At 47.2% G+C, this 25724-nt stretch overlaps 2 protein-coding genes across 2 annotated transcripts in view; both read left to right on the top strand.

Moving 5' to 3' along the window:
- LOC142046355 (Y-box-binding protein 3-like) overlaps positions 1–25724 on the top strand; it is a 56199-nt gene that overhangs the window by 22590 nt on the left and 7885 nt on the right. The window contains exons 5-7 of the mRNA XM_075062714.1: positions 4104–4195; positions 5062–5184; positions 23220–23489. Coding sequence (XP_074918815.1) covers positions 4104–4195; positions 5062–5184; positions 23220–23489 — 485 coding nt within the window. The remainder of the gene's footprint in view (positions 1–4103; positions 4196–5061; positions 5185–23219; positions 23490–25724) is intronic.
- LOC142047381 (uncharacterized) lies at positions 5222–19030 on the top strand. The gene is made up of 2 exons (XM_075069932.1): positions 5222–5614; positions 13889–19030. Exon 2 carries the CDS (start codon positions 15653–15655, stop codon positions 16901–16903), a length of 1251 nt encoding a protein of 416 aa, XP_074926033.1. The 5' UTR covers positions 5222–5614; positions 13889–15652; the 3' UTR covers positions 16904–19030.

The following is a 25724-nucleotide window of genomic DNA, read 5'->3' as shown; positions in this document are numbered from 1 at the left end:
TCCGTTGTCTATGTCCATAACTAGACCATTCTGGCTAGTCTTAAGACTTAGTCTCAGGATTGATGTTCTGCAACTCATGCTCCCTCTTTCTTTTGTTTGTCTACACCCCTGTCAGGAGCCCTAGCTACATGGCATTCTGGAAACTCTGAAGACTGAACCTTCAGGAATACAGCAGTTGGAGTTGGTATGCATTTGCAAGGGAAGGGATATCCTCGCTGCAGTATTGGTGATTTTCCTTGTAGGATTCCCAAGCACAACAACTAAACTACCCTTGCCTGAATTAATGGAGCTTTGGAGGATCTCGCTCCACCTTGGGATCGGTACACGTGATTCAGTCAGCAGATGAGCTGCCTGAGTGAGAAGGAACCAGTGGAACGCTCCGCGCACGGGAGTGGCCAGTTACAAAGTCCTAATCAATATACGTCCAAACATCTGCCCTGACAACGCCTCTTTTCTCTTTGAGTGTGAACTGTTCCGCCCTCTGTGACTCCCCCCCAGCATTTGGAAGTGTGGAGGGAGGCGTTGATACACAACTGTATCTCTTTAAGAATAAGGCTACCTAGTTAGAGGACAACCCATCCCCATCACACACAGTGGGAGGAGCAGCGATTTCCAATGGTCGCGCGTGGGATAACACTTTATTGCTGCTATCGAAGCTATTTATATATCCACAGGGCAATACAGATAACATGCTTCTCTCCTAGACGCATACCATGGCTGCTTTGTATTTAACAGTCTTCTCCTTGCCATGGCTCCAAATACATATTGAATCGGAGCTAGAAAGACTTATTGGCCTCACTTGCCTTAAACTTTCCCTACATTCTTGCCACAGCCTGATCATTCTTTAGGTGTGTCTACCTAGTCCCTGTCACCGCGCAGTTACAAATCCACCCAAGTGATGTTGGCCTCTTAACATTCTCATTGGGAGGCTATGGCTAATTCCAAATTGAAATAATGAGAAATATTTCCTGGAACTTCCTCCGAAACTTAACTAATTTCTTCTAGTTGCAGCCCCTTTAGCCATCCTAAAAGTCCTATTCCTCTTTGGTGCTTAAGAACATAGAATTGACTGCGATCAGTATGGCCAGTTGACCCGTTAAGCCGCGTAGATGGCCCATCAAGGCTGCTTCTGAAGGACATGCAACCAGAATAGCAAATCACCTGATGATCCCCCCTGTCATCCCACTCACCAGTTCTGGCAATCAAAAGTAGGGATACCGAGAAGAATGAGGTTGCATTCCCTGGTCAATCTTGGTGAATAGCTATCCATGAACTAATATTATTTTTTTGACCCTGTTATTAGTTTTTGGGCCTCACAACATCCCCTGGCAATGAGTTCACACTGTGATGCGTTGGTGACGAACTACTTTCTCTTGTTTTTTTTTTTTGTTTTGTTGTAAAATTTTGCTTTCCTCTCATTTCTCTGGGTGAACCTCTGGTTCTTGGTGTATGTGAAAGGGTAAATAACATTCCCTATTCACTTCTTTCACCACGCACTTCATGGTTTATAGACCTCTGTCATATCCCCTACGCCAATCTATTTTCCAAGCTGAAAAATGTCTCACTCTTATATTCTTTTCTCATATGGAGCTGTCCATAGCCCTAATCATTTTTTTGCCCTTCTCCAATTCAACAATCTTATTTGAGATGGACAACCATCGAGTGTGTGTACAACTGAAATGCACGTTGCTTCTGGATGGAGCATGCTAATTTTTAACATGTCATATCGTTAACGATGATATGACTATCATCAGAGGAATACGTGAAAGAAAACTTCTTCCAAAAAGGCTTCTCGTTTGAGAGAAGATACTTAGAATCAATAGAATATCAGGGGTAGAAGGGACCATCAGGAAGGTATCTCTAGTCCCAACCCCTGCCTCAGACAGTGACTAGTCCCCAGACAGATCTTTGAACCCAGTTCCTAAATGGGCCGTCTCAAGACTGACTCACAACCCTGGGTTTAATTTTAACTATTTGAGTGCCCAGTGTGCTCTAAATCACTGTGAGATGGAAGGGGCTGAGTTAGTCTCGTTCAACCTGTGCTGATACTGCACAGACTTTTGCCGTTTACATTCAAAGTTTTAGAGCCTAGGAAACCCTTAAGAACACATAGTTGCCATACTGAGTCTAAGCCCAGTAATTTCTGTCTTCCGACAGTGGCCAATGCCTAGGTGCCTGAGACACAATGAAGCAGAACAGTAATCATCAAAGTGATCATCCCTGTTGCCCATCCCAACTTCTGGCAAATCAGAGGCTGGGACACCAACTCCTCCCATCCTGGCTAATAAGCCATTAATGGACCTATATTCATGAATTTATCTATAGTTTTTTTTTTTTTTTAAACTCTGTTATAGTCTTGGCCTCACAACTCCCTTGGCAAGGAGGTTCCACAGGTTAACTTGCATTGTGTGAAAAAATACTTCCTTTTTGTTTGTTTTAACACTCTGCCTATTTCCTGCGTGGCCCTAAGTCTTGGTTGATGAGAAGATACAAACACTTCCTATTAACTTGTTCATACCAGTCATGAATTTTATAGAATCTCTATCAATTCCCCACTTAATTGAATTTTTTCCAAGCTGCAAAGTCCAGTGTTTATTATCTGTCTCATACACAGCCATTCTATCTGTGATCAGTTTTGCTGCCCTTTTCTGAACCTTTCCAATCCCAGTAATATCTTTTTTTTAAAATGGGGCGACCAAACTGCACGCAGTACTTCAAGAATGTGGCATACATGGAATTATAGAGAGGCAATAGGTATTTTGTCTCATATTATCTTATACTCTTTCTTAATGATTAAGTTGTCTCGTAGCTTTTTTGACTGTTCGCTATACATCGAGGTGATATGTTTCAGAGAACTATCCACAAGAACTCCAAGATCTTTTCTTGAGTGGTACACTATATAGACCTCATAATTTCACGGAGAAGAGAAATCAAGACGCTAGGAGAGGTAGTGTCACTTCATGCCCTCCTGCCCATGCTATCTGAAAGGATGTCAGTCTGGGCCTCCTGCCTGTACCGGTCTCTTGTGTGGGAATTCGAATCACGGACTTACACGTATGGCTATCCATGAATACCAAACACTTGTTGCCATGCGGGCCAATCGGGTTTTCAGCACTTGTGTGTCCCTTTGGGGTCTTCAACCAATGCCAACCTTCTTAAACAAAGGCACCAGACATAGGACAATTGCGTTGGACATATTATCTATTCTACATTCCATCCTTCACTCACAAGCCAATTAGGTTGATACTTCCCTCTTGATTCAACAGAAACTAACCTTTCCATCCCTCTTACAAGTTTCAGACTTCCTGTGACTACGAACGCATCTTTCAATTTGATTCCTTCTGGCCATCCCTGTTGATATTGGGGGGAGCAGCGGGATGCGCTAGGAAGAGGCTGAACCATTAATGCCTGCTTGGTCTCGGCATTATAATACCTCTACTGAAGGTTAAGTGAACTTTCACAAGGGCCTCCCTCTTGCCCTTGGGTTTGCTACACAGAAAAGACACCTAGGGCTCACCAAATATCCCTTCTTGATGATCAAAAAGAAACATCAGGTAGTGAAGCATTAAGAGATTTGTCACAGATACCGGCGGTACTCTGTGAAACTCTGGGGAGCAATTGCCCATGTGGATGCGAGTGGTGGCTGTACGGATCAGCTGCATAAGTGGTGGTTTAGGACTTCGGGAAGACATTACGTTTCGGTTCCTGCTCCAAACAGCAGACTCCTATGTTGACTTTGGGAAGCTAAACTTATCTACTGAGTGCCCCTGTTTGATGTCCATATCTGAGATCTCGTCTACAAGCCCTGAGTTAGAGGTATGCTCGCGTTAAGGATGTGTTGTGACTGAGCGACTAAAGTAATGTCTTAGCGTCATTAATCGCTGATAGTGCCTTTCTGAAGTACAAGCAGAATTGAGCGGATGTAAGTCGAATGGTTCGAGTACCTCCGCGCACTAGTGGCAAAATACGTCAGACACTCCATTTATCCTTGCTTGCCGCAGCCACTAACTTGTAGTTGAGATGAGACTACGTTCTAGACGTCTGAATTTCTGTGCATCCAGCCTCTGACTTTGATCAGAGATCACTATTTTGTCTCTTTAAAGACCGCAATCAAGAAGAACCAACGCCACGAAATACCTACGCAGTTGTTGGTATGGAGAGACTGGTAGAATTTGAATGTAGTCGAGGAGAGAAGGTGAGAGAATCTAGAAGAGATGTGAAAGGCTAATGGTCTTGGTAGTCCATGCCACCTTTCCCCAATGGGGTTTGGATGTAGAAATCATCCTTTTTATACATTCTTGGCTCTCCAGTCTAGTGATAAATGTACTGCATTGGTGGAGCTTCTGTCTATTTCCCTTGGGAGACTATTGGTCGCTGTTATAAATCTTACAAAATATATCAGGATCTCCACTTCGAATCGGTTCTCTTTAACTTCATCCCATTTTACTTCCTGTGGCTCCTAAAATTTTCTTATTGACCAGATTTTTTTTTAAATAGGAAGGGCTATAGTCTGTACAGTCAACATTCTTTATGTGCCCCGCGAATAATTCTCTTGTCCTGTAATTGACCTCAGATACTTGTAGGTGTTGGACTCCTGTTAATTTTCCATTTAGCCAATCTGATGATATCAGGCGTGTGGTGGGTGTTTGGGTTTTCTTTATGATGGCCGGGTGGGGGGGGTGGGTGGTTTGGTTGGTTTGGGTTTTCTATGTTGTTCCTCAAAAATTTCAGTTCAATTTTCTGTTCTCCTACTGATCATTTTGCTGATATCTTCTGAATTTCCTATACGTTGTGAATTCTCTCTTTTCTAATAATTGAGGTGAAAATACCTGGCCTGTTGTGAAGTCTGCCATATGCGCTTGTTGAGGAAGGAAAAATAAGCAGTGCCAAAGAATTGCGTTTTGGGGAATACAGTCACCTCTATCTTAAGCCTCTGTCATATGGAAACAGGGAAGTTGTTTTGTTTTCTCCATCTTGCTTCCTTCTCTGGGTCTGTCCACCTTCCACTTGTCTTGTCTTTGCATGTTTTTTCATCCCGTCCTTCTCTTCTGTTCTGTTCAGGGTGCAGAGCTAGCCAATTCAACTGTCCAGGATGGAGTCCCCCGTGGAAGCAAGTTCGTTAGCTGCAGACAGACGCCGTTACCCGATCGTGGCTATTATGGCAAGACGCCTGTGGACCACCTCGTAAGTAATTGGGCCTTTTTTTTTTTTTTTTTTTGTTCTAGCACTCCCTCTTCAATCCCAGATCCTGAGATTCCTTGCATGAGGATTGGGGAATTCCAAATTAAGCATTGTCATGAAGAACAAATCCAGCTGCACTTGGAGGCAAGTGGTATGTTCCTCCTGATGTGCCCAGAGGGGAGCGGTTAACCAGCCACTGTCTTCTACCAATATTCTGTGCCCACAATGTTGGAGCTGACACAATACACTCAGCCACTTGAATTTTTCTGAAGAGATACCTCCCTGGTGTCTGTGTCTAGGAGGATGTGAAAAGTGGCTTTTGGTTGTGAAAGTATTTTCCTCTTCAAAAATGTCTCTTTCTTTGCACAGTGAAGTACTCACTCTATTCTCTTCACTCATTCCTGTTTTGGTTCTGTCTACGCTGGCCTAAAAGGTCATGGAATAAAGGATTGCTTTCCTTGCCTGTACAGGGACCATGTTATGCCCCTATCTGTGCAAGGGCTTCAAGCAGTGCACCTTTTGCCCAGTGATTATTCCAGAGTTTGATGCCCATTCACTAAAGCATTGTGCAGAGTGATATATTTTCATTCCATCCACCGCATGGGAGATTGAGATGAGCCTGCAGCCTCAAACCTAAACCTACAGGCTGATACCTTTGGCAGACCTGTCAGAGCAGGGGCTGCTTGAGGCTAATGAGAACACCTGACTCTAATTAACCTGCAAAGAGTCAGGTGAGGCCATTCAGTTAATGTGACCACCTGACTCTAAGGCCCTGCTGATTCTATAAAAAGGGCTCACTCCAGTCAGACAGGGAAGAGCCAGTTCAGCTTCTGTGCTGAGATCCTCTGATGCAGGGTCCAAGACACACACTTGCGAGCCCTGAGGCCAGAACTATCATGGGCTGAAAATTGGAATTTCCTTGGCTGTGTGTCACTTTAGATTTACGCAATGGCAATATCTGCACCAATTGCTAAGATCTCAAACCTAGCATTGACCCAAGAGGTGGCAACAACAAAGAGAGGAAGCCACATCCCTCTCCTTCATACCCTTCAATCCATGAGGGCCTTGAAGACTTTCATGGCATTGTTGTCACCAGTTCTCCATGGTTCTCGGGAACTGGAATAACTAATTTGTGTTCCTCATTGTTCACGTAGCAGTGATGCCTTTTGATATGTGTGTGCCGGAGGAGGGGCGGAGTGTACACTGACAAAGGCAGCTAGCCAATCCACCACTTGCTTTTTTTGCTGTTTTAACTCTGTCTCTGTACTGATTTCTCTAGTCTTCATCCAGAACTGCCTTGGGAGTACCTTCAACTCCTTTGGAGATTAACTTGGAGGATCTCTTAACTTAGCCTCAAGACACTGGTCATCTTCTCCCACCTCAGCTCAAGGTATCATGGAAGGATATCTTGCAGGACCATCTTCAACCTGTGTACAGGACTCCATGAAAGCTTTGCTGGAGGTTGAGGCCAATCTCTACACTGGCACCAGTGCCTCTTCCAGCACTGTATCTTCCCTCTGCACTAATGCCCTCACAAGCACCTATTCCTCATCTGCCACTGACACAGCCTGTCTTTGACACTGATAACAGTAAGAGACCCCTTGGATCTATCCTCATCTGTGAAATAGTATGAGACTCCTTCAGAGGAAATGTTCAAGTTCCTTTTGTAGGCACATATGAATAGTATCTCATCAGAAGAACAAATTGATGCTTCATCGGTTTCCCTTATGAACAGATACTGTTTCAGTAACTAGTGTGGCAGATCTCTGACCTTGCTCCCAGGGGTCCTGGGCTTCTAGGCGGTTTATGCTAGCCTCAGTGGCTCACTGTGACCCTCCACGTAGCCCTTCTCTCTCTAGGGCCAGGGTTACAGTCTACTGAGCCCCTTCCATCATAGGTCTGAAGGAGGTTGGTGAGAGAACTCCCACAGTCTCTGTTGTCCCTGGGGGCTTATTTCAGAACAGTTTAGCCTCCTGTCCTGACAGGGGCCTGACTTCCCCTCCCAGGAGATGTTACTGTAGTGGTGGGTTGGGGGGAACCCGGGCCCGCCCTCTACTCTGGGTTTTGGCCCAGAGACCCTAATGGTAGCAGTTGTTGGCAGCCAACCTTTCACTGCCAGAGTTGCTACGTTTCCCTGGGCCACTTCCTCACAGCTCTCCTGCTTCTCCCTTCTTCACCCTTACCTTAGGGCTCTTTTAACGATAGTCTGAGGGTGTCTTCAGTAACCAGCCCTTCAGTTGCACTTCCTTGCCCCTGGCTCTTCCCTGTTGACTGGAGTGACTGCCCTTTTTTGAGTATCAGCAGGGCTTAATTAGTCAGTGGTCACATTAATGAATGGTCTCACCTGACTCTTGCAGGTAATTAGAGTCAGGTGTTCTCATTAGCCTGGAGCAGCCCCTGCTCGTCAGTCAGGGAACAGGAAACGTGTATCCAGTGGCCAGGTATATCTGCCTCTGCTAATTCTGCTTGTATCCAGCTGGCCTGGGTCTGTCACACATCCCTCCCCTGCTCAACACCAAGGAGTTGGGCAGCAGCTTAGGGACAGACCAGACCAGTGGACTTTTGCGTGATAACCCATTTCGGCATTTGCGATGGCGAACTCCCTGCTCTGTGGTGGAACGCTGTATGTGGAACTGGAAAGGTTGGAGGGATAAGAACCACCTGGTTACCCTTGTGTTCTTTTCCTTGTTCCGTAGCACCCGTTGAAGAGGGGCATGGTCAGTCACAAGGATAAATCTGCGCCCCAGCAGGTAGTAACGCAATGTTTCCATGGCCCATTTTACAGCGAGGCACTCTCTCTCTACTACTGCATATTTTTGTTCCCTCGGAAGGAGTTTCCTACTGAGGCAGAGAACTAGGTGTTCCTCCTCCCCAACCATCTGCGACAGGACGGCCCCTAACCCTACCTCGGATGCATCTGTCTGTAGGATAAAGTCCTTGCTGAAATCTGGGGCTATCAATACGGGCTTACTGCAGAGGGCAGTGCATAAATCCACGAATGCCCTCTCTGCTGCTTCAAACCATCTGACTGGATCAGGACCACGGGCCTTCACTAAGTCCGTTAGGGGACCTGCCCTTGTAGCAGAATGGGGGATGAAACACCAGTAATACCCCACCACCCCTAGAAATGCTTGGACCTGCTTCTTACGACTTGGCTGAGGCCAATTTTGGATGACCTCTAACTTATTCAGTTGCGGTTTTACCAGACCTTTTCCTACCATGTAGCCAAGATTTTTGGCCTCCGTGAACCCTACAGCACACTTAACAGGGTTTGCTGTAAGGCCAGCTCGCTGGAAGGTATCAAGGACCGCCCCCACTTTTTCCAATTGTGTCTCCTAGTCTTGGGTATGAATCACCATGTCATCCAAGTAGGCCGCAGCATAACTGGTATGAGGGCGTAATAACTTGTCCATGAGGTGCTGAAAGGTAGCCGGAGCCCCATGTAGTCCAAAAGGAAGAACCGTATATTGGAAGAGACCCTCTGGTGTAGAAAACGTCATCCTTTCCTTTGCATCTTTGGCTAGGGGAATCTGCCAGTACCCCTTAGTCAAGTCTAAGGTTATCAAGTACTGGGCATTCCTCAGACTGTTCACTAGTTTGTCTATGCAGGGTATAGGGTAGGCATCAAACTGGGATATCTAATTTAGTCGACGGAAGTCCTTGCAGAACCTTGTGGTGCCATCAGGTTTGGGCACCAACACTATTGGGCTGGACCACTGACTGGGATTCTTCGATGACCCCCATCTCCAGCATTTTCCTGACTTCCACTCTTTTCCTCCCTTTTGGCTGCTGGCACCTGGTAGGGCCTCATAGTTACTCTGGCCCCAGGGTTTGTGATGATGTGGTGATATGTCCCGGCTGTGCGACCCAGCTTTGTCGAGAATACATCTTAATATTGGGTAATCATCTCTGTTACCTCTTTCTTCTGGGCTGTCGTTAGATCAGGAGACACCCTCACCTGTTCAGGATTTTTGTTTCCTGGGTGCAGCTCTTCTCGAATTACTGTGCATGCCTCTTGCTCATGCCATGGTTTCAGAAGGTTGACATGATATATCTGCTCTACTTTTCGACATCTTGGTTGTCGCACCTTGTAATTTACTTTCCCTACGGGTTAAACTATTTCGTAGGGCCCTGGCCACTGGGCCAACAGGTTACTTTCAGCCGTGGGTATCAGTACCATTACTCGGTCACCAGTTTGAAACTGACGAAGTTTGACTTGGTGGTTGTAGTAGGTTCTCTGGGCCTGTTGGGCCTTCTCTAGGTCTTCCCTCACTATGGGAATGACCCAGGCTATCTGATCTCTCATCTGTAGTACATGTTCTATTATGTTCTTCCCCTCACCGGGTTCCTCCTCCCAAATTTCCTTGGCTACGTCCAGGATGCCTCGGGGGTTGCGTCCATACAACAGCTCAAAGGGGGAGAGTCCGGTGGAAGCTTGAGGGACCTCACGGATGGCGAACATGAGGTACAGTAGTAGGTTGTCCCAATCTTTCCCATCCTTGCTTACCACCTTTCTTATCATAGCCTTGAGGGTTCAGTTAAATCTTTCCACCAGACCATTGGTTTGTGGATGGTAAACCGAGGTCCGCAGCGTCTGGACATGGAGCAGAGAACACAAATCCTTCATCAACTTGGACATGAATGGTGTTCCCTGGTCTGTGAGGATTTCTTTTGGTAGCCTGCCCAGGCAAAGATTGCCACTAATTCTTTGGCAATGTTCTTGGAAGCTGTATTTCGTAAGGGGACAGCTTCTGGGTACCTGGTGCATAGTCTAGGATGACAAGCACATACTGGTGGCCTCGGATCGTTTTCTCTAGCAGCCCCACAATATCCAGGGCGATCCGCTCGAATGGGACTTCGATGATTGGCAGGGGTACCAGAGGAGTTCTTAAATGTGGACGAGGGCTGTGCAGTTGACATTCGGGGCAAGAGGCACAGTCCCGCCAGACGTCTTCATGTACCCTCGGCCAGAAGAACCTGTGTAAGATTCGTGCCTGGGTTTTCTCCACTCCCAAGTGTCCTCCAAAAAGGTGACTGTGGGCAAGGCTTAATATTGCCTTCTGGTGTTTCCGGGGGACTAGGAGCTGGTGTACCTCTTGCTCCTGCATTTGCACGACCCGGTATAGGAGATTCCCCTTGATCACAAAATTAAGGCTCTGGCCCCCGGGCCTTTCCCTCTATGGGTACCCCATCTATCTCAGCCACCTTCTTCCTGGCGTTCTTGTATCTTGGGTCTTCCACCTGGTCCCGTCCAAAAGTGTGTGTCTGTGTCTGTCTCTCTCTCTCTCTCTGTGGGCTTAACAGCCTGAACTCTGAGGGATCTGTCTCTGCCCTCTCGGCTGGCTCCGTGAGGTTGGGGTTGGAAGTAGTCTCTGACCCCTCCTCTGTCTCAGGGCCCTCCCCTTCAGTAGCCCGTGTACATCTGCCTACACAGGCGACCCTCTGTATCATGATTCGGGTACCCAACGCCTTGGCCGACCTTCTTTCTCTTTTGGTCTTCCTGCCTTTCCCCGGGACAGGGAATAGCTCCTGGGACATTTCTGTGAAAAGTGGGAGGTGACCTTCTGCTGTGGAAACCGCCTGAAGTTCAGGGAGTTCCTCTCCCTCTAATTCCTCCAATGGGAGCAAGTTTCCAAACCCGGGGAAATCTCTACCTATGAGCACGGGGTATGGGAGGTTTGGGACTACCCTTGCTTTCATACCGGTGACGTTTCCCTGAATTTCAGTTTTTACTGGTATGATGGGGTAATAGCTAACAGTCCCATGGACACAGGTTACCCCTGTACGCTTGGCCTGCATTAACTGGCTGCACTTCACTAGTTTACCGGAAATCAGGGTGATAGCACTCCCTGAGTCTGAGTGCCATGGTTTCTACCCCATTCAACTTTACCTGCCTTGTATATTTATGTGGGGTGACTGCGACCCCTACAATATTGAGTAGGCTGCATGGGTCTGCACCGTTTTCCAGGTTACACTGCCTTGGCTCTATGACATTGGGGCACCGGGCAGCTGTATGCCCCAACTCCCCACACCCATAACACCTATAATTGCTTCTAGTCATTCCCCTATCACGTGCGTTAGGGGATTTAGTCCCAGGGTTCCCCCCACTCAGACCTTCCCCTTCCTTCTGGGTTCCCGACTGGTTTTCGATCTCCCTCTTCTTCCACCTAGGACTTCCTGGGGGTTTGGCCGCCCGACCCTCCATGGTTGGGGTCAAGTGTTTGTTTCATGAGGCCTTCCTTGGGTAATTGGGTTAATTCCCTGGTTGTTATCCGTCTTTCCACCTATGTGATCATTTCGTCATAGGTGGACGGATCGTTCTGGCAGACCCATTTGGGGAGTTCTGGTGGCAGTCCCTGCATGTAATGGTCCATGATTAAAGTCTCTAAAATTTCCTCTGGGCTGCATGCCTCAGGCCGTAACCACGTCCGAGCGAGGTGTATGAAGTCGAATAGTTGGGACCTTGTAGGTTTGTTCTCCCTGTATTTCCACTCTTGGAACCTCTGGGCGCGTACTGCTGCTGTCACCCCGGATCATGCTAGGATCTTTGCCCTCAGCCGGGAATAGTCAGCGGCATCCTGAGTGGGCAGATCAAAATAGGCCTTCTGGGCATCTCTGCACAAGAAAGGGGCAAGAATGCTGGCCCACTGCTCCAGGGCCATGCTTCATGCTGTGCAGTCCTTTCAAATGAGAGAAGATACACCTCTGTATCATCGTCTGCCATTATCTTTGGCAGACAACTGGTGGCCCTCAGGGTTCGCGTCTCATTGGACCCCCGGGCCTGGGTGGTGAGGATCTTCAGATGGTCCACAACCTCGCACAGGAGGGCTCGATCTTGGGTCGCCTGACTCATTAATAATTGATTGGTTTCCTGCTGTAACCTCAGACTCCTGTTGTGCCATCGCCTGAGCTCGGGTTGCCTCCTGCTGGGCTGCTGTGGCTTGCACCAGTGTTCTCACCACTTCCTCCATGGTGGTACAAACAAAAACAAAAAAAAACCCACAGCCAAAAACCCCTGTGAACTCTTTTTTTTGTTTTGTTTTTTTTAGTAAACACCTCTTTGTTCCGCCACACTGTGAACAATCACTATCCCACTCCTGACACCAGTTGTGGCAGAGCTCTGACCTTGCTCCCGTGGGTTCTGCGCTTCTAGGCAGTTTATGCTCGCCTCAGTGGCTCACTGTGACCCTCCACGTAGCCTCTCTCTCTCTCTCTCTAGGGCCAGGGTTACAGTCTGCTGAGCCCTTTTCATCATAGGGCCTGCAAGGAGGTTGGTGAGAGAACTCCCACAGTCTCTGTTCAGCCTCCTGTCCTGACAGGGGCCTGACTTCCCTCCCAGGAGATGTTCTGTAGTGGTGGGTTGGGGGAACCCGGGCCCGCCCTCTCTACTCCGGGTTCCAGCCCAGGGACCCTAATGGTAGCAGTTGTTGGCAGCCAACCTTTCACTGCCAGAGTTGCTACATTTCCCTGGGCCACTTCCCCACAGCTCTCCTGCTTCTCCCTTCTTCACCCTTACCTTAGGGCTCCTTTAACGATGGTCTGAGGTGTCTTCAGTAACCAGCCTTCAGCCGCACTTCCGCTCCTCTGGCTCCCTCTTCTCCCTGTCTGACTGAGTGAGCCCTTTTTATAGTATCAGCAGGGCCTTAATTAGAGTCAGGTGGTCACATTAATTGAATGGTCTCACCTGACTCTTTGCAGGTTAATTAGAGTCAGGTGTTCTCATTAGCCTGGAGCAGCCCCTGCTCTGGTCAGTCAGGGAACAGGAAACTGTTATCCAGTGGCCAGTATATCTGCCTTCTGCTGTACCCAACTGGCCTGGGTCTATCACACTAGTGGGGAGAATGGCAAGTGTTCTCCAGCTGCAAACAGGGGTTATGGCACCAGAGATCAGTCCCCTGTTTATCATCTTACATATGCAGACCAGGGAGAAACTTGCTTTGTCTACAGCTGTGCCCTAGGATATCTGGCTCTCTTTGCTCTCATTTCCAAGAGAGCAGACAGGGTTTATGTTAAACCACGTGAAGATGTCAGTTATAGTGTTGCTTGGCAAACTCCTGCGGTACAGGAAAGAAGGGTCAGTAAGGTGTCCCGCTCTACCCTCTCTGTCAGAGGGGATATTAACTGGATATTTTGGTAGATGTTCCTACTTACCTGTCTCACTATGATTTTGGGTGGCCAACTATAAGCCACATGTCCCATTACATTTATGCCCTGTGGATGCTATGAGCCACATCCTGGAATCTTTTCCTGAGGAACCGAAGAAAGGCACTAGGACACTGTTCGCTGAGTGACGTGTGCTTGCTAAGTGCTTCCTAAAAGCAGCATATGATGCCTTGCACAGAAGTGCAAGAAGAGTTGCCCATCTGTACAGAGTGTACTCCTTTGAGGGCCTGGGCTTCTTTAATGGCAAAACAGATGAAGCCCTAGAGAACATTAAGGTCTCTGCCTGCTCTTGGTGGCTAACAGTCCTCTTCCTCAACTCAGAGGAGGTCTGCTCTTTTAAAGTCAGGTTCCCTCACAACACAAAAGCATGCAACCCCAAAGGTGATATGAACCACCTTCTAAACTTGTTACTGGCCTCAACAGTATGGAATCAGGTTTCCTTGCCACATGGCCCTCAGCACTGGCCTCTGACCAAAAGTTTTGCGAGGTGTGGTTGAGAGCTGTGCACCAATTTACATCATGTCTCCCTGTCCTTTGGATCCAGTCTTTCTTTCTACAGTATCTGGTATAGGATTACTTCCAATTGCTGGGTACTGGACACCATCAGTGACAAATACTCCATCCAGTTCTTCATTGGGCCATCTTGCCACCTCCCTCTTCAGGGACCCATATTCTGAGACTGTTCCGTCGGAAGCAGTGGATTCTCTTCTGAAGAAGAACTATAGGTGAGTTTCCGCAAAAACACTGAAGGGGAAAGATTTTATTTCTTCTTTCCTGATCCCTGAGAAGAATGATGGCCTGAAACCCATTGTGGACCTCAGAAACCTCAGCAGGTACATATAACCATTCACATTCAGGATGTCCATGATGGGGGGGCATTTTATGGCTTCCTTAAAGAACACCTGCTTTCATGCAGCATCCAAATGCTTGCATCAAGTTCTGAGGTTCTGTGTGGGGACAAGACACTAGAGTTCTTCCTGTATCAGAGCCCTGTGAGTGTTCACCAAGTGCCTCATAGTGGTTGCTGCCCTCCTCAGACACTAAGCAATATTTGTTTACCCATGTCTGGTTGACTGGCTAACAGCTCGCTCTCACCAGGATCTCTTCTCAGCGATTTCAGTGTATACAGTCTCTTCCAGTCTTCGGGATTGTTGACTAACTGGAAGGAATCCACTTTTCAACCCGCACAAAGGATCACCTTTTATCAGAGTGGTCCTGAATGCCAGTTGGGTCAGAAACTTTCAGGATGATACTTATTGCTTCCCACCGCAGCATAGTTGCCCCAATGCCTTCAATCTTGACTAGGGTGTGTATTGCCATGGCCATAAAATACACGGCATAGGGAACACCTGGGATTCACAGTCTATCGATGTGCTCCATCCAGTACATAAACAGGACAGTGTAGTGCCCCTAAATAACAGCAGAAATCATTCAGTCTCTCATTAAATATAGCTGCTGTATGGGAGGATTGGAGGGTGATGAACGTGTGTATTTTAAAAAGGCTCGGTGATCTGTGAAACTATAGGTCTATAAGCTGTACATCCGTACCTGGTAACGTGGCTGAAACAATAACTAAAAATAATCTTCTAGATGTTTTTATTACAGTGTCTACTCACTACAATTCTTGCAAAGGAAAATAGATTAGTGCAACACTATTAACATTCTTTGGCCTTGTCAGTGAAGTAGTGGACAAAGCAGAACCGGTTGAAATAATTCATTTAGACTTCCAAAAGGTCTCTGACAAAGTCCTTTACCAGAGACTACTAAAGATGTCAGGTATCATAGGGTGAGAGGCAAAGTGTTGTCATTTGATCAGAAATTGGCTAGGAGACAGAAGGTAGAGTAGAATGGTCAACTTTCATCATGGCAAAAGGTGGTGTGGTGACTCTAGGTTCTGTACTGGGTCTAGAGTTTAACAATGAAAAGGGCAGTGAGGTAGCAAAATCTGCAGGTAACAGTTCTTCTTAGAGTGCTTGCTTATATCGATTCCAGTTATGTGTGTGCGTGCCATGTGCACAATCATTGGGAGATTTTTACCCTAGCAACACTTGGTGGGTCAGCTGAGGCACCCCCTGGAGTGGTGCCTTTATGGCGCTGGATATATGCCCTGGCCGATGCAGTGCCCCCTCAGTTCCTACCACCCATGATGGTCATTGGAACTGTGGAATGCAGCTTAGCTGATCTCCACTCTCCCTAGCATTCGCTTTTGTACCTGTTAATAGTTGTGAATTACTTAGTATAGTTAGTTTAATTATTGCGAGTGGGGACACAGTCTTCTCCCTTCTCCCCTATCGCGGTACCCAGGCCCATGTCTGGGTCTCTGGGCTTCAAACCCTGGTCGACTTGCCAGAGGCCGATGCCAATGGGAGACCCCCATGACTCTTGCTTAAGGTGTCTGGGGGAATCCCACCAAGCAGTCAAGTGCCGCATTTGCAAAGCCTTCATGCCGAGGACCAGGAAGGAGCGGGACTTTAGATTGAAGCAGCTCCTTATGGAGGTGGCACTTAGCCTGATCACTTCCTCTGCGCGCCAAGACTCAGCACCGTTGTCGTCGGTGTGGAGTGCCCTTGCGGCACCGACTGGTCTGGCACTGCGTTTGGACTCTACCAAAGACTCATGGTGCCAGATCTCCCCGGCACCTCCACCACCACGGCGCCGGTCTCTATTTCCGAGCCAGAAGAAGAAGCAGCCCAAGCAGATGCTGGCCACTTCTTATTTGGTCAGTTCAACAGCTGCCATCACTTCCTGCACCGCAGTTGGGGTGCATAGGACAAATATCGGCTCCTGCACCACAAGGGCCGTTGAGGCTGGTGCACGTAAGGTCCCTGGCACACACTGCGTTCGAGCTGAGACTACTCTCCACGCCGGAGACCTTTTTAACGGCACGGGACTTGATCGTGCTCACAGAGCCAACTCCTGTGCAGCCAGCAGCACCTCCGGCACGGATGCTGCTGTCGAAAGGAGGGCCGTCTGTTATGCGACCACTGTCGCCAAGCGAAGGATGACACCAGTCCCAATACCGATCCTCATCCTGGCACTGTTCTCGTTCTCGGCCTCTGTTGTCCTCACGACACCGCTCTGGCTCACAGAGATCCGAATTGTGTTACTGCCGGTACTGATCGGACTCCCGGCACTGCTCCTGGTACCGGTCAAAGCGGCACTTAATCCGGAGCCAATCTCGACGCAGATCTCACTGGAGAGTGCCATCAAGATCCAGATCAGGCACCGATGGACTTCTCGGTACCATTCTGCCTCACGGCACTGGTCCCCGGCACCATACAGCACCAGGGTACTCGGCACCGGTGCGTACAGCACCGCCTTGGCCATCTCGCTCCACCTCTACGTCGTCGTGCTCGCAAGGTGGCTACCACGCCCAGGACCAGGGCAAAGGCGGTACAGGCCAGTGGCTAGAAGAAGGCCAGGAACTGGGCCACGAACCCCCACAGTGATCTTTTTGGACCCCCTGGACATACTGTCAGGCTCCTTCGGGGGCTTCCCGTTCCACGCCTTCAGAGCCCCAAGTACTGTAGGCCACTGTCTCTCCTGCCAGAGGCTCTGAGGCGACTGCTCCAGCGCCAATGCAGGCCCACCTTGAGCAACAAGATCCTACACAAGAGGACCTTGCGCAGGATCCTTTAGTCCTGGGGGTGTCTTCCTCGTCCTCGCCTGATGAGGCAGTGGGGGGAATATGGTCTCGGGGCCTTCTCCTATGGACCTCTGTGCCCACCAAGAACTGCTCTGCAGAGTGGCGCGCAATATTAACCTCCAGTTAGAGGAGGTGGTGGAGGTAGAGGACCTTGTGGTGGACATTCTGTCCACAGAGGCACCATCCAGAGTTGCCCTCCCCATCATATGAGCCATACAGGCCAATGCCAAGGCAATCTGGCAAGCACCAGCCTCTATTCCACCTACGGCCAAGGAGGTGGAAAAGAAGTACTTTGTCCCTTCAAAGCACTTCAAGTACCTCTATACGCACCCCCGCCGTGCTCCCTTGTTGTGGCTTCTGTTAACGAGAAGGAGTGGCATGGTCAGCAGGCCCCGGCACCTAAATCAAAGGACGCCAGACGCATAGACTTATTTGGGCGCAAGGTGTACTTGGCCGTAGGCTTGCAGCTCAGTATGGCCAACCAGCAGGCACTCCTGAGCTGATATGACACTATTTCGTGGCACTCTATGGAAAAATTCAAAGTTGGTTCCATAGGAGTCCAGAGAGGAATTTGAAGTTATAGTAGAGGAGGGCCAGAAGGTGGCCAGAACCTCCCTACAAGCCTTTCTGGACGTGGCAGACTTGGCAGCTAGGGACCCTGGCCTCGGGCATAGCCATGCGCCACATTTCGTGGCTGCTGGTCTCTGGCTTACCACCAGAGTTACAGCAGACTCTCCAGGACGTGCCCTTTGATGGCCAGGGCCTAGTCTCTGGGAAGACAGACTCAAGGCTTCAGAGTCAGAAGGACTCGAGAATTATCATGCGCTCTCTGGGAATGCATACCCCAGTAACACAGAGAAGGCCCTTCAGACCACAGCCTCGGAGGTCATACGCTCGGCCGAGATAGGATTTCTTTAGAAGACGTGGCCGAGGTGGTAAAAGGAAACAAACTGAACGCCAAGCCAGCCAAGTCCAGGGCCCTCCCAAGCCATTGGCAGGGCCTAGCAGAACTATTTAAAGGCGTGCCTGAGGGTGGGGCGCCAGTCTCCATTCAGGATCCTTCCCTGCCTTTCCAAAATCGCCTCTCCCATTTCCTCGGTGCATGGTCCTACATAACTTCAGACCGTTGGGTCCTAAGCACGGTGGAAAGGAGATACTCCCTCCAGTTTGCTTCCCCACCCCCCACCTTCCTCCCTCTTTAGGAACCCTTCTCACAAGAACCTCCTTCTGTAGGAGATCCAATCACTCCTGGTTTTGGGAGTGATAGAGGAGGTTCCGGGAGAGTCAAGGGGCAAGGGTTTTTATTCCTGCTAATTTCTAATCCCCAAGGCCAAGGGTGGGCTTCGGCCCATCCTCAACTTACATGGACTCAAGAAATTTATGGTACAGTTGAAGTTCTGCATGGTCTCGCTAGGGAGTGTTATTCCTTCCTTAGATCTAGAGACTGGTACGTCGCCCTTGACATAAAGGACGTGTACTTCCACATTGCGATCTACCCAGCGCACAGACGTTTTCTTCACTTTGTGGTCAATCAACAGGACTTCCAATTCACTGGGCTTCCTTTTGGCCTATCCATGGCCCCCAGGGTATTTACTAATGCATGGCTGTGGTGGCTGCCTTCCTTTGTCGACAATGTGTCCAAGTGTTCCCATTTCTTGATGACTGACTGGCTTATTCGGGGTCGCTCCAGAGATCAGGTGCAGTCAAATGTTCAGCTCACCATGAACATGTTCATTTGGCTGGACCTCCTGCTCAATGTCGTGAAATCCACTCTGGTACCAACCCAGAGGATAGAATTCATAGGATCAGTATTACAGTTAGCCTAGCCCGGGCAATTCTGCCAGAAGCTCACTTCCAATCCCTGGTGAACATTGTCCACAGCCTGCAAAGCTTCCTGACCTTGACTGAAAATGTGCCTATGCCTCCTGGGACACATGGCCTCTTGCACGTTTGTGTCCAGGCATGCCGGGCTGCGACTTCATCCAGGATGCGACTGCATCCACTCTGCAGTTGGTTCAGCGGTCCTTCACTTCGCGACATCTCACTAGGTAAGGCTTGGGAATCATCTAATTGGAATTGATTATGAGCAAGCACCCAAAGAAGAAAAGACGGTTACTCATCTTTGTAACTGTTGTTCTTCGAGATGTGTTGCTCATATCCATTTCAAACCCGCCCTCCTTCCCCTCTGTCGGAATAGCTGCAAGAAGGAACTGAGGTCGGGGTATATATCCGGTGCCATAAAGGTGCCACTCCAGGGGGCACCTCAGCCAACCCACCGAGTGTTGCTAGAGTGAAAATCTCTGGATGATCGTGCATGCGGCACGCGCACACCTATTTTGAAATCGATATGAGCAACACATCTCAAAGAACAACAGTTACAAAGGTGAGTAGCCGTCTTTTATTTAGGTTAGTCAGAGAGGACTGTGAGGAACTACATAGACTTGACCAAGCTAGGTAAATGGGCAATATGAGGGCAAATGTTAATTTAACTGTCCTACACAAAAAAAGGGCCTGGACATCATTGTAGACAACTCAGTGTAGACCTGTGCTCAGTGTGCAGGTGCAGTCAAAGGAGAACAAGATGCATAAGAAATGGCATATGAAGCCATTACATGAATCAGTGATATGTTTCATGTGGAGTTGTAGTTGTCCTGGCCCTGGGACTGGCCCCTCCTGCAGTTTCAGTCAAGAGGGATAAGGCCTGCAGCTGTGATGCAGTAGCATAGAATGCTGTCCTGGAGGAGACACTGGCAATGAGATTGCTGGGAGAGGGGGAAGGATTTGGGAGGCGTTAGAGGAGACAACAAAAAGAGGCGGTGCTGGGGTAAAAGGGATTTGCCAGAGGAAGCCAGCTGGCTGAAGCGTGGTGTGCAAGGAGTTTGGACGTGAGGGGCATACCTCCATGTGAATGATGAGGTTGACCTCTGGGACTTTGACAGGGAGTACTGTTTGGGCGCCTTGGGAATGAGTGTGGCTGTCCAGGTAGAGGAGCTATTGTTCACAAATGGACCTGAGGAAAGCAAGAGAGTTGAAGGTGCTGGGATAACTGGGGTGATGCTCAGGGAGAGGAGGAGCCAATTCTTTCTTAGGTTGACACTGCATGGTATTAACAAATTTGTTTTGTTGTGATGGTACTTTACAGTTTATTTTCCTAAGCAAGTATTTTTTACTTTATATTAGTGTTCTGTTATATGTATCTTATTGTCCCTACCAAATTTCTGGGGTTTTCCTTTTTAAAGTTTAAATTTTAAGATTATCTCCCTTGAATTGGTTTGCCTCTGCCTTTCTGCACAATAGGAATAGTCTAGCAGAGGACTGGGTCACTGCAGAATAGTGCATGCAGTGTTGGTCACCTCACTGCTAAAACAAAATTGCAGAAAATACAAGGGGCTCAGAGAAGAGCAATGAAAATGGATAAGCGTGGAAAAGACTAACATATGAGGAAAAATTAAAAGATTGGGATGGCTTACCTTAGAAAGAAGATGACTAAAAGAAGACATGATAAAAGTAAATAAAATGACTCTGTGTGAGAGAGAGAGAGAGAGAGAATGCGAGCATGCACACTTCTGTTTTTCCCTGTCTCATAACAGAAAAACAAGGGGATGTTGAAATTGAAAGGTGGCAAATTCAAAACTAACAAAAGGAAATATATAATTGGACTGTGGAACTTGCTTTCAGGAGACGTTCTTGAGGCCAAAAACTTAGAAAGATTCAAAGAGGGATAACCTGGGGAGCATTTGTAGTGCTATGCAAACCTGACTTAAGTAAATCCACACTTATGGAAAAATTAAGCTTTTTTTGTAATTGTTGGAGATATGTTCCAGACTTACTCAAAATTCAGCATATGCAAGGCATAAAGGAACGCTTGCGTAAGTCGGGGAGCTTCTGTATAGGGATAAGACTATTCAGAGTTATAATAATGCTCAAAGGAACGTCTTGAAAGGGATATACAGTTTCATGATTAAAGTCAGTCTCTGACTATTAGGCTGAGGCCTTCATGGAGGCCTCCCACTCCAGCTGCAGGATTCTTAAGCTTTTTTCTGAAATATCTCTTGCTGGCTACTGCTGGAGACCGGATACTGGACTAGATGGATCTTGAATCTGAGTCTGATCTATTAAGGTAACTGGTATGTTCCTGCAAAAGTGGAAGAATTGGACTTGTTCCTTTTTTTTTTTTTTTTTTTTCTGCTTTATAACCTATAATGGGAAGAAACCTAGAGGAATATTTTAAAATGTTTTTGTCTTTCCTGACCACCCCCCCGCACAGTGTCTTTTTTTTATATTAGAAATTCAGGTATTTTCTACTCCTTCCTGGAAGACTTTATAGATGGCTAAAGAACTGGTGGGATTATGGCATCCAGGCTTCAGTCTCCTGTGGAACTGCGAGAGGAAAGGATTTTATTTTGATTGTTTAAAAATACTAATACACTTGTTTCTTAACTCTGCTAAATCATTTCTATGTACTCTTTACCTTTTCTGAAGTCAGTGGAGTTACTGTGGCATAAACATGGTGTAACAGAGTGGACAATCAAGATGTGAACTGCTTGTCAGGACTAAAGAAAAACCTAAGAAGATCCTAGTGAAAAAACAGAAACACCCAGTTCCTGTCAATTGCAGGCAATGAAGGCTACCACTCCTATTTACTGGTCCTTGTAGTAGTGCTCTAGCAAAAAACAGGGAAAACATGACTTGATTGTCTTGACGTTTCAAAGCCTAAAAATGAGATAAAATCCACTTTGGAGAAACACACACTTTATTTATACCTCCCTAAAGAAGGAAAAAGGAGACTTTTTTTTTCCTTCTTTTCCTGCATGTCACTTCTAGATTATGGAGATGAGGTAGTAAGTGTTTGTAACAAGTTTTCTGTCATTGACTTCATTGGTAGTAGGAACAAACTATAGCAAAATCCTGGATTCCATGTCTAAACTAGAAATATTGCAGAAGCTGCATTTAAATGAAAAGGGGGAGGATTTTACTGAATTAATTAAATCAAATGAAAAGACCAGTCAAATTATAGTATTCCCTCAGTTATTTATTTTGGTATTCAATTCACAGGTTTTACACTGCCCCTGAATTTTCTCTTCTATATGCTGCGAGAGTTTTAAATTAAATTGCATTTTGGAAGCTGTCATGGGAAAGATGAAGGTTTTGGCAAATACGTAGGCTATTGCAGGACTTTCCTCCAGTGTCAAAGGCATGGGAAATGGTTTGAGATTGTTGGCCATGTATATTGGCTGGAAGCTATTGCTAAAATGATCAGTTGAAAAATTGGTAGCACTAGTGATATTGTCATAATGGGATTTCAGTGGTAGCCGCAGGGACGTGCTAGCTGCCACTTCCTGCAGCTCCCATTGGCCAGGAATGGCGAACCACAGCCACTGGTAGCTGCAGGTGGCTGTGCTTGCAGACAGTCAATGCTAGCAAAAGTCTCGCAGCCCACAATCAGATTACCCTGATGGGCCGGTTGTGGATTGCCCATCACTGGCTTAGAGCGTCTTCACCAGAATCACTACAGCAGTGTAGCTGCCTTGGTACAGCTGTGCTGATGCAAGTGTAGACCTACCCTAAGCCTGGTGAGGGGATTTCCTGTAATTCACATGGTACAGGCTTACATTGTTCAAGGTGAAGGATTAGGGTTCTAGTCTTGGCTCCTCAGAGATGTGGGGGAGTGTGACTTTTCTAGTAATCTGTCTGCAGCACACACATCCATTTCAGGGGGCAGGGGAGGGGCCTGCTGACCTGGATTGGGCTGTGCAGCGCAAGGGAGTCTTGAGGAAGAATTTGGTGGGTATGCATGCTAGGATAAGGGAGTTCAGTGCAGGCCTGTGGCTAGCATAGAGGAAGGCACAAAGACCAGAATAGGCAAATACACAAAGGGAATTATGAAATAGTATTTGCTTCCAATCATGTCCCTTGGTATCTCCCTCTCCCTAGAACCAGTTCCTGCTCCTTGATGTTCACATTATGGCTCTCCCCACCCTTTCGTAGTTAGGCTGCATGTTATCTTTCCACGTTCTCTCTTAAATCGGAACTTCCAACCCCTTCATCATTCTTGGGTTTTTTTGTTTTGGTTTTTTCCTCCTCATTGCATCTTTCTGGCACTGCAGTGCCTGGAACTGGATGTTGCTGTCCTGGTGCATTTGCACTGGAGTCACAGAAAGGGACTGTCTCCTCCATGATATGGTGCTCAAGCATGTATGTAATCTAGAATTGTGTTGGTTTTGTGTAGGGGAGGCACTGGTTTGACATCTGCCCCCTCCTCCCTCCTCCTGGTTCTCACTCTGTTTCTTTGCTTCGCCAGTACCCGGGTGAGGAGGAGGAGGAGGAGGGGAGCGGGAGCAGTGAAGGATTGGATCCTCTCATCACTGACGGGCATATCCCAGGGTCACGGAACCAGCTGCGCCGCCCACAATACCGGCAGCGCTTCTTCCCATCTTACCGTGCGGGACTGACCTTTGACCGCCGCTCACGGGTCTATTCCCATGCTGATGGCACACAGGTAAAACAGCATCTGGAAACTATGATTACTCCCCTGCCCTGTTCTGCTCCCTTTTCCCTTGCTGCCCCATCTGCCTCTGTCTGTGAATTTGCTTCTCAGTGGACTGATTCAGACACAGTTGTGACTGAACTTCCAGGTTGGTCTTCTGCTGGTGCACTTCCATCCTCATTAAACAACAATATAATTGTCCATCAAAAAAGTATAACCAAGTTACATTACTCTGACATTCAAATGGTAATTGCAGGGCTTGGAAGGACTGGGGCAGCAGGATTCTGCTTTCTCTGATGAAAGGGTGATTGAGAAACCCAGCAATCTCCCACCTATTGCAATGACCTGTGGAGTTCGCTGGAGCCGTGGGACACCTGTTGCCTCTTCTGTGCATTTGTAGCCTTCATATTTCAGTAGTTCTCCAACTTTTCGTTCTTTGTGGACAAGCCAGTAGCTCTCCATCCTTCTCGCCATCCCTTCTGCTAAGTCTGAAAGATGTCACCTCTTATGGATCATCTGCTGTTCAGTGGATCTCGCTTGAAGGAAACTGTTGATCTAGAGCTATCTGTCTTTACTCAGTTTTTGCCCAGACATTATCCGCCCCATGAAAGATGGTGGTGTAGGAGGGGAGAATATGGGCTCCTAACATCCATATAGGCTCTTCCATGTTCATTTTAAAGAAAGCACGCAAGGGGAGAGTTCTGAAACTATGCGATTATTTTAGCATCACCTGTTGTGTAGTATGTTGAGAGCCTTCTTACTCCAAAGGGATAAGAGTAATAGTTCTATCTCAAACCACTCTAAATGTCCAAGTTGTCTTTCCCTCCTGGGTGTTAACACCTTTCAGATTGTTGATGATTACTCCTATCTGTACTATCCATTTAGCCAGCATTTGATGGGGATTCCTGTAGTTACTTTTCTGTCTGTTTTTCCACCAACGAATGGCATTACCTGATGCACCCTTTTGTTTTCTTTTGCATGCTCTCTCGCTGTTTGTTTCATTGTCTTGATTCCACCCCTCCTCCACCTCAGCAGCTGCCCCTGTCAGGCTGCTAAAAATAGTTGGCATAGCTATATGCAAGCACATCATGTGAAACTGCAAGTGTCTTTAGTGCAGGTCTGTGCCTCTAGGAAACTTTGAAGGAAGAAAAGACCCAGGAAGGGCCTGATATCTTAATATTCTTTTTGTGGAAGGGAGGATATTCCTCCTAGCCCTATCCCATGAGTTTTAGCATTAGTGAAAAGACACAGATTGTCAACTCCTGGAGACCGAAGTCCATTTTTTCCCCACAGATCTGGTATATTGAGAAGCAGCACTACAAGCTTCCCAAACATAACTACCCTTTCTACTGTATCTTACCTCTGTCTTGAAGAAAGTTCATTCTCCATGGCCCTTCTACTAAGATCACAAGTTAAAAATTCAGTTAATGCTAAAGGTGGTGGTGGTGGTGGTGGTGGTATAACTGATTAAGTAGGAACTGGTCGAGACTCATTAAAATCATTCCATATCTGACATCTCTTTTGTAGCCTTTGATGATAGCTTTTGGCAAAAACTCACAACTAGAATCAGTACCCTAAAGCCAAAAGATTCTGTATTTTTGTTTCCTGGTGTCCTGTGTGCAATAATGATATAAGCAAATCTTGATAACTTCATACAGGCTTAAATTATAAACCTTAGTATCATAAAATAAAATAGTGGGGTAGACATGTTACCAAGGGGCTGGCAAGATGTACTGTAAAGAGAGATTAAAATAACTATTTATAGCTTTGATAAATAATGATTAAGTGAGACTATGATAACCTGTCTTCAAGTATTTGAAGAGTGACAATATCAAGTAGGGAAAGAATGATCGTGGTTTGTCAGCATCGTGGACAAGATGACCTAGTAGGATTTTTTTTTTCATCTCTAATTTCCTTGGTACTTGTTTTGAATTAATTTGATGAAAACTGGGTTAGGCTGGTTTAGAGATGCTGTGTTTATATGGCCTGGATTGAGTAAACTTGGATTGGATTGATTTGGTATGGATTACAGTAACTCATCACTTAACGTCCTCTCTGTTAATGTTGTTTCGATGTTATGTCCCTGCCCCGTTATAAACATGCTCATTTAAAGTTGTGCAATACTCCGTTATAACATTGTTTGTTTGGCCACCTGCTTTGCACACAGCTGACAGCCCCCCTAATCCTCCTGGTGCTTCTTGCCCGCCTGCTCCCCCCAACTCCTGCCCGTGGAAATTAGCTGTCTTG

This window comes from Chelonoidis abingdonii, chromosome 1 (assembly GCF_003597395.2).
Source record: "Chelonoidis abingdonii isolate Lonesome George chromosome 1, CheloAbing_2.0, whole genome shotgun sequence".
Lineage (NCBI taxonomy): Eukaryota > Metazoa > Chordata > Testudines > Testudinidae > Chelonoidis > Chelonoidis abingdonii.
The sequence above is the reverse complement of the archived record's forward strand: the minus strand, read 5'-3'. Positions and strand labels throughout refer to the sequence as shown.

Excerpts from the sequence above, each read along its gene's own strand:
- LOC142047381 (XM_075069932.1), top strand. The coding sequence starts at position 15,653 with ATGTCTGGGTCTCTGGGCTTCAAACCCTGGTCGACTTGCCAGAGGCCG.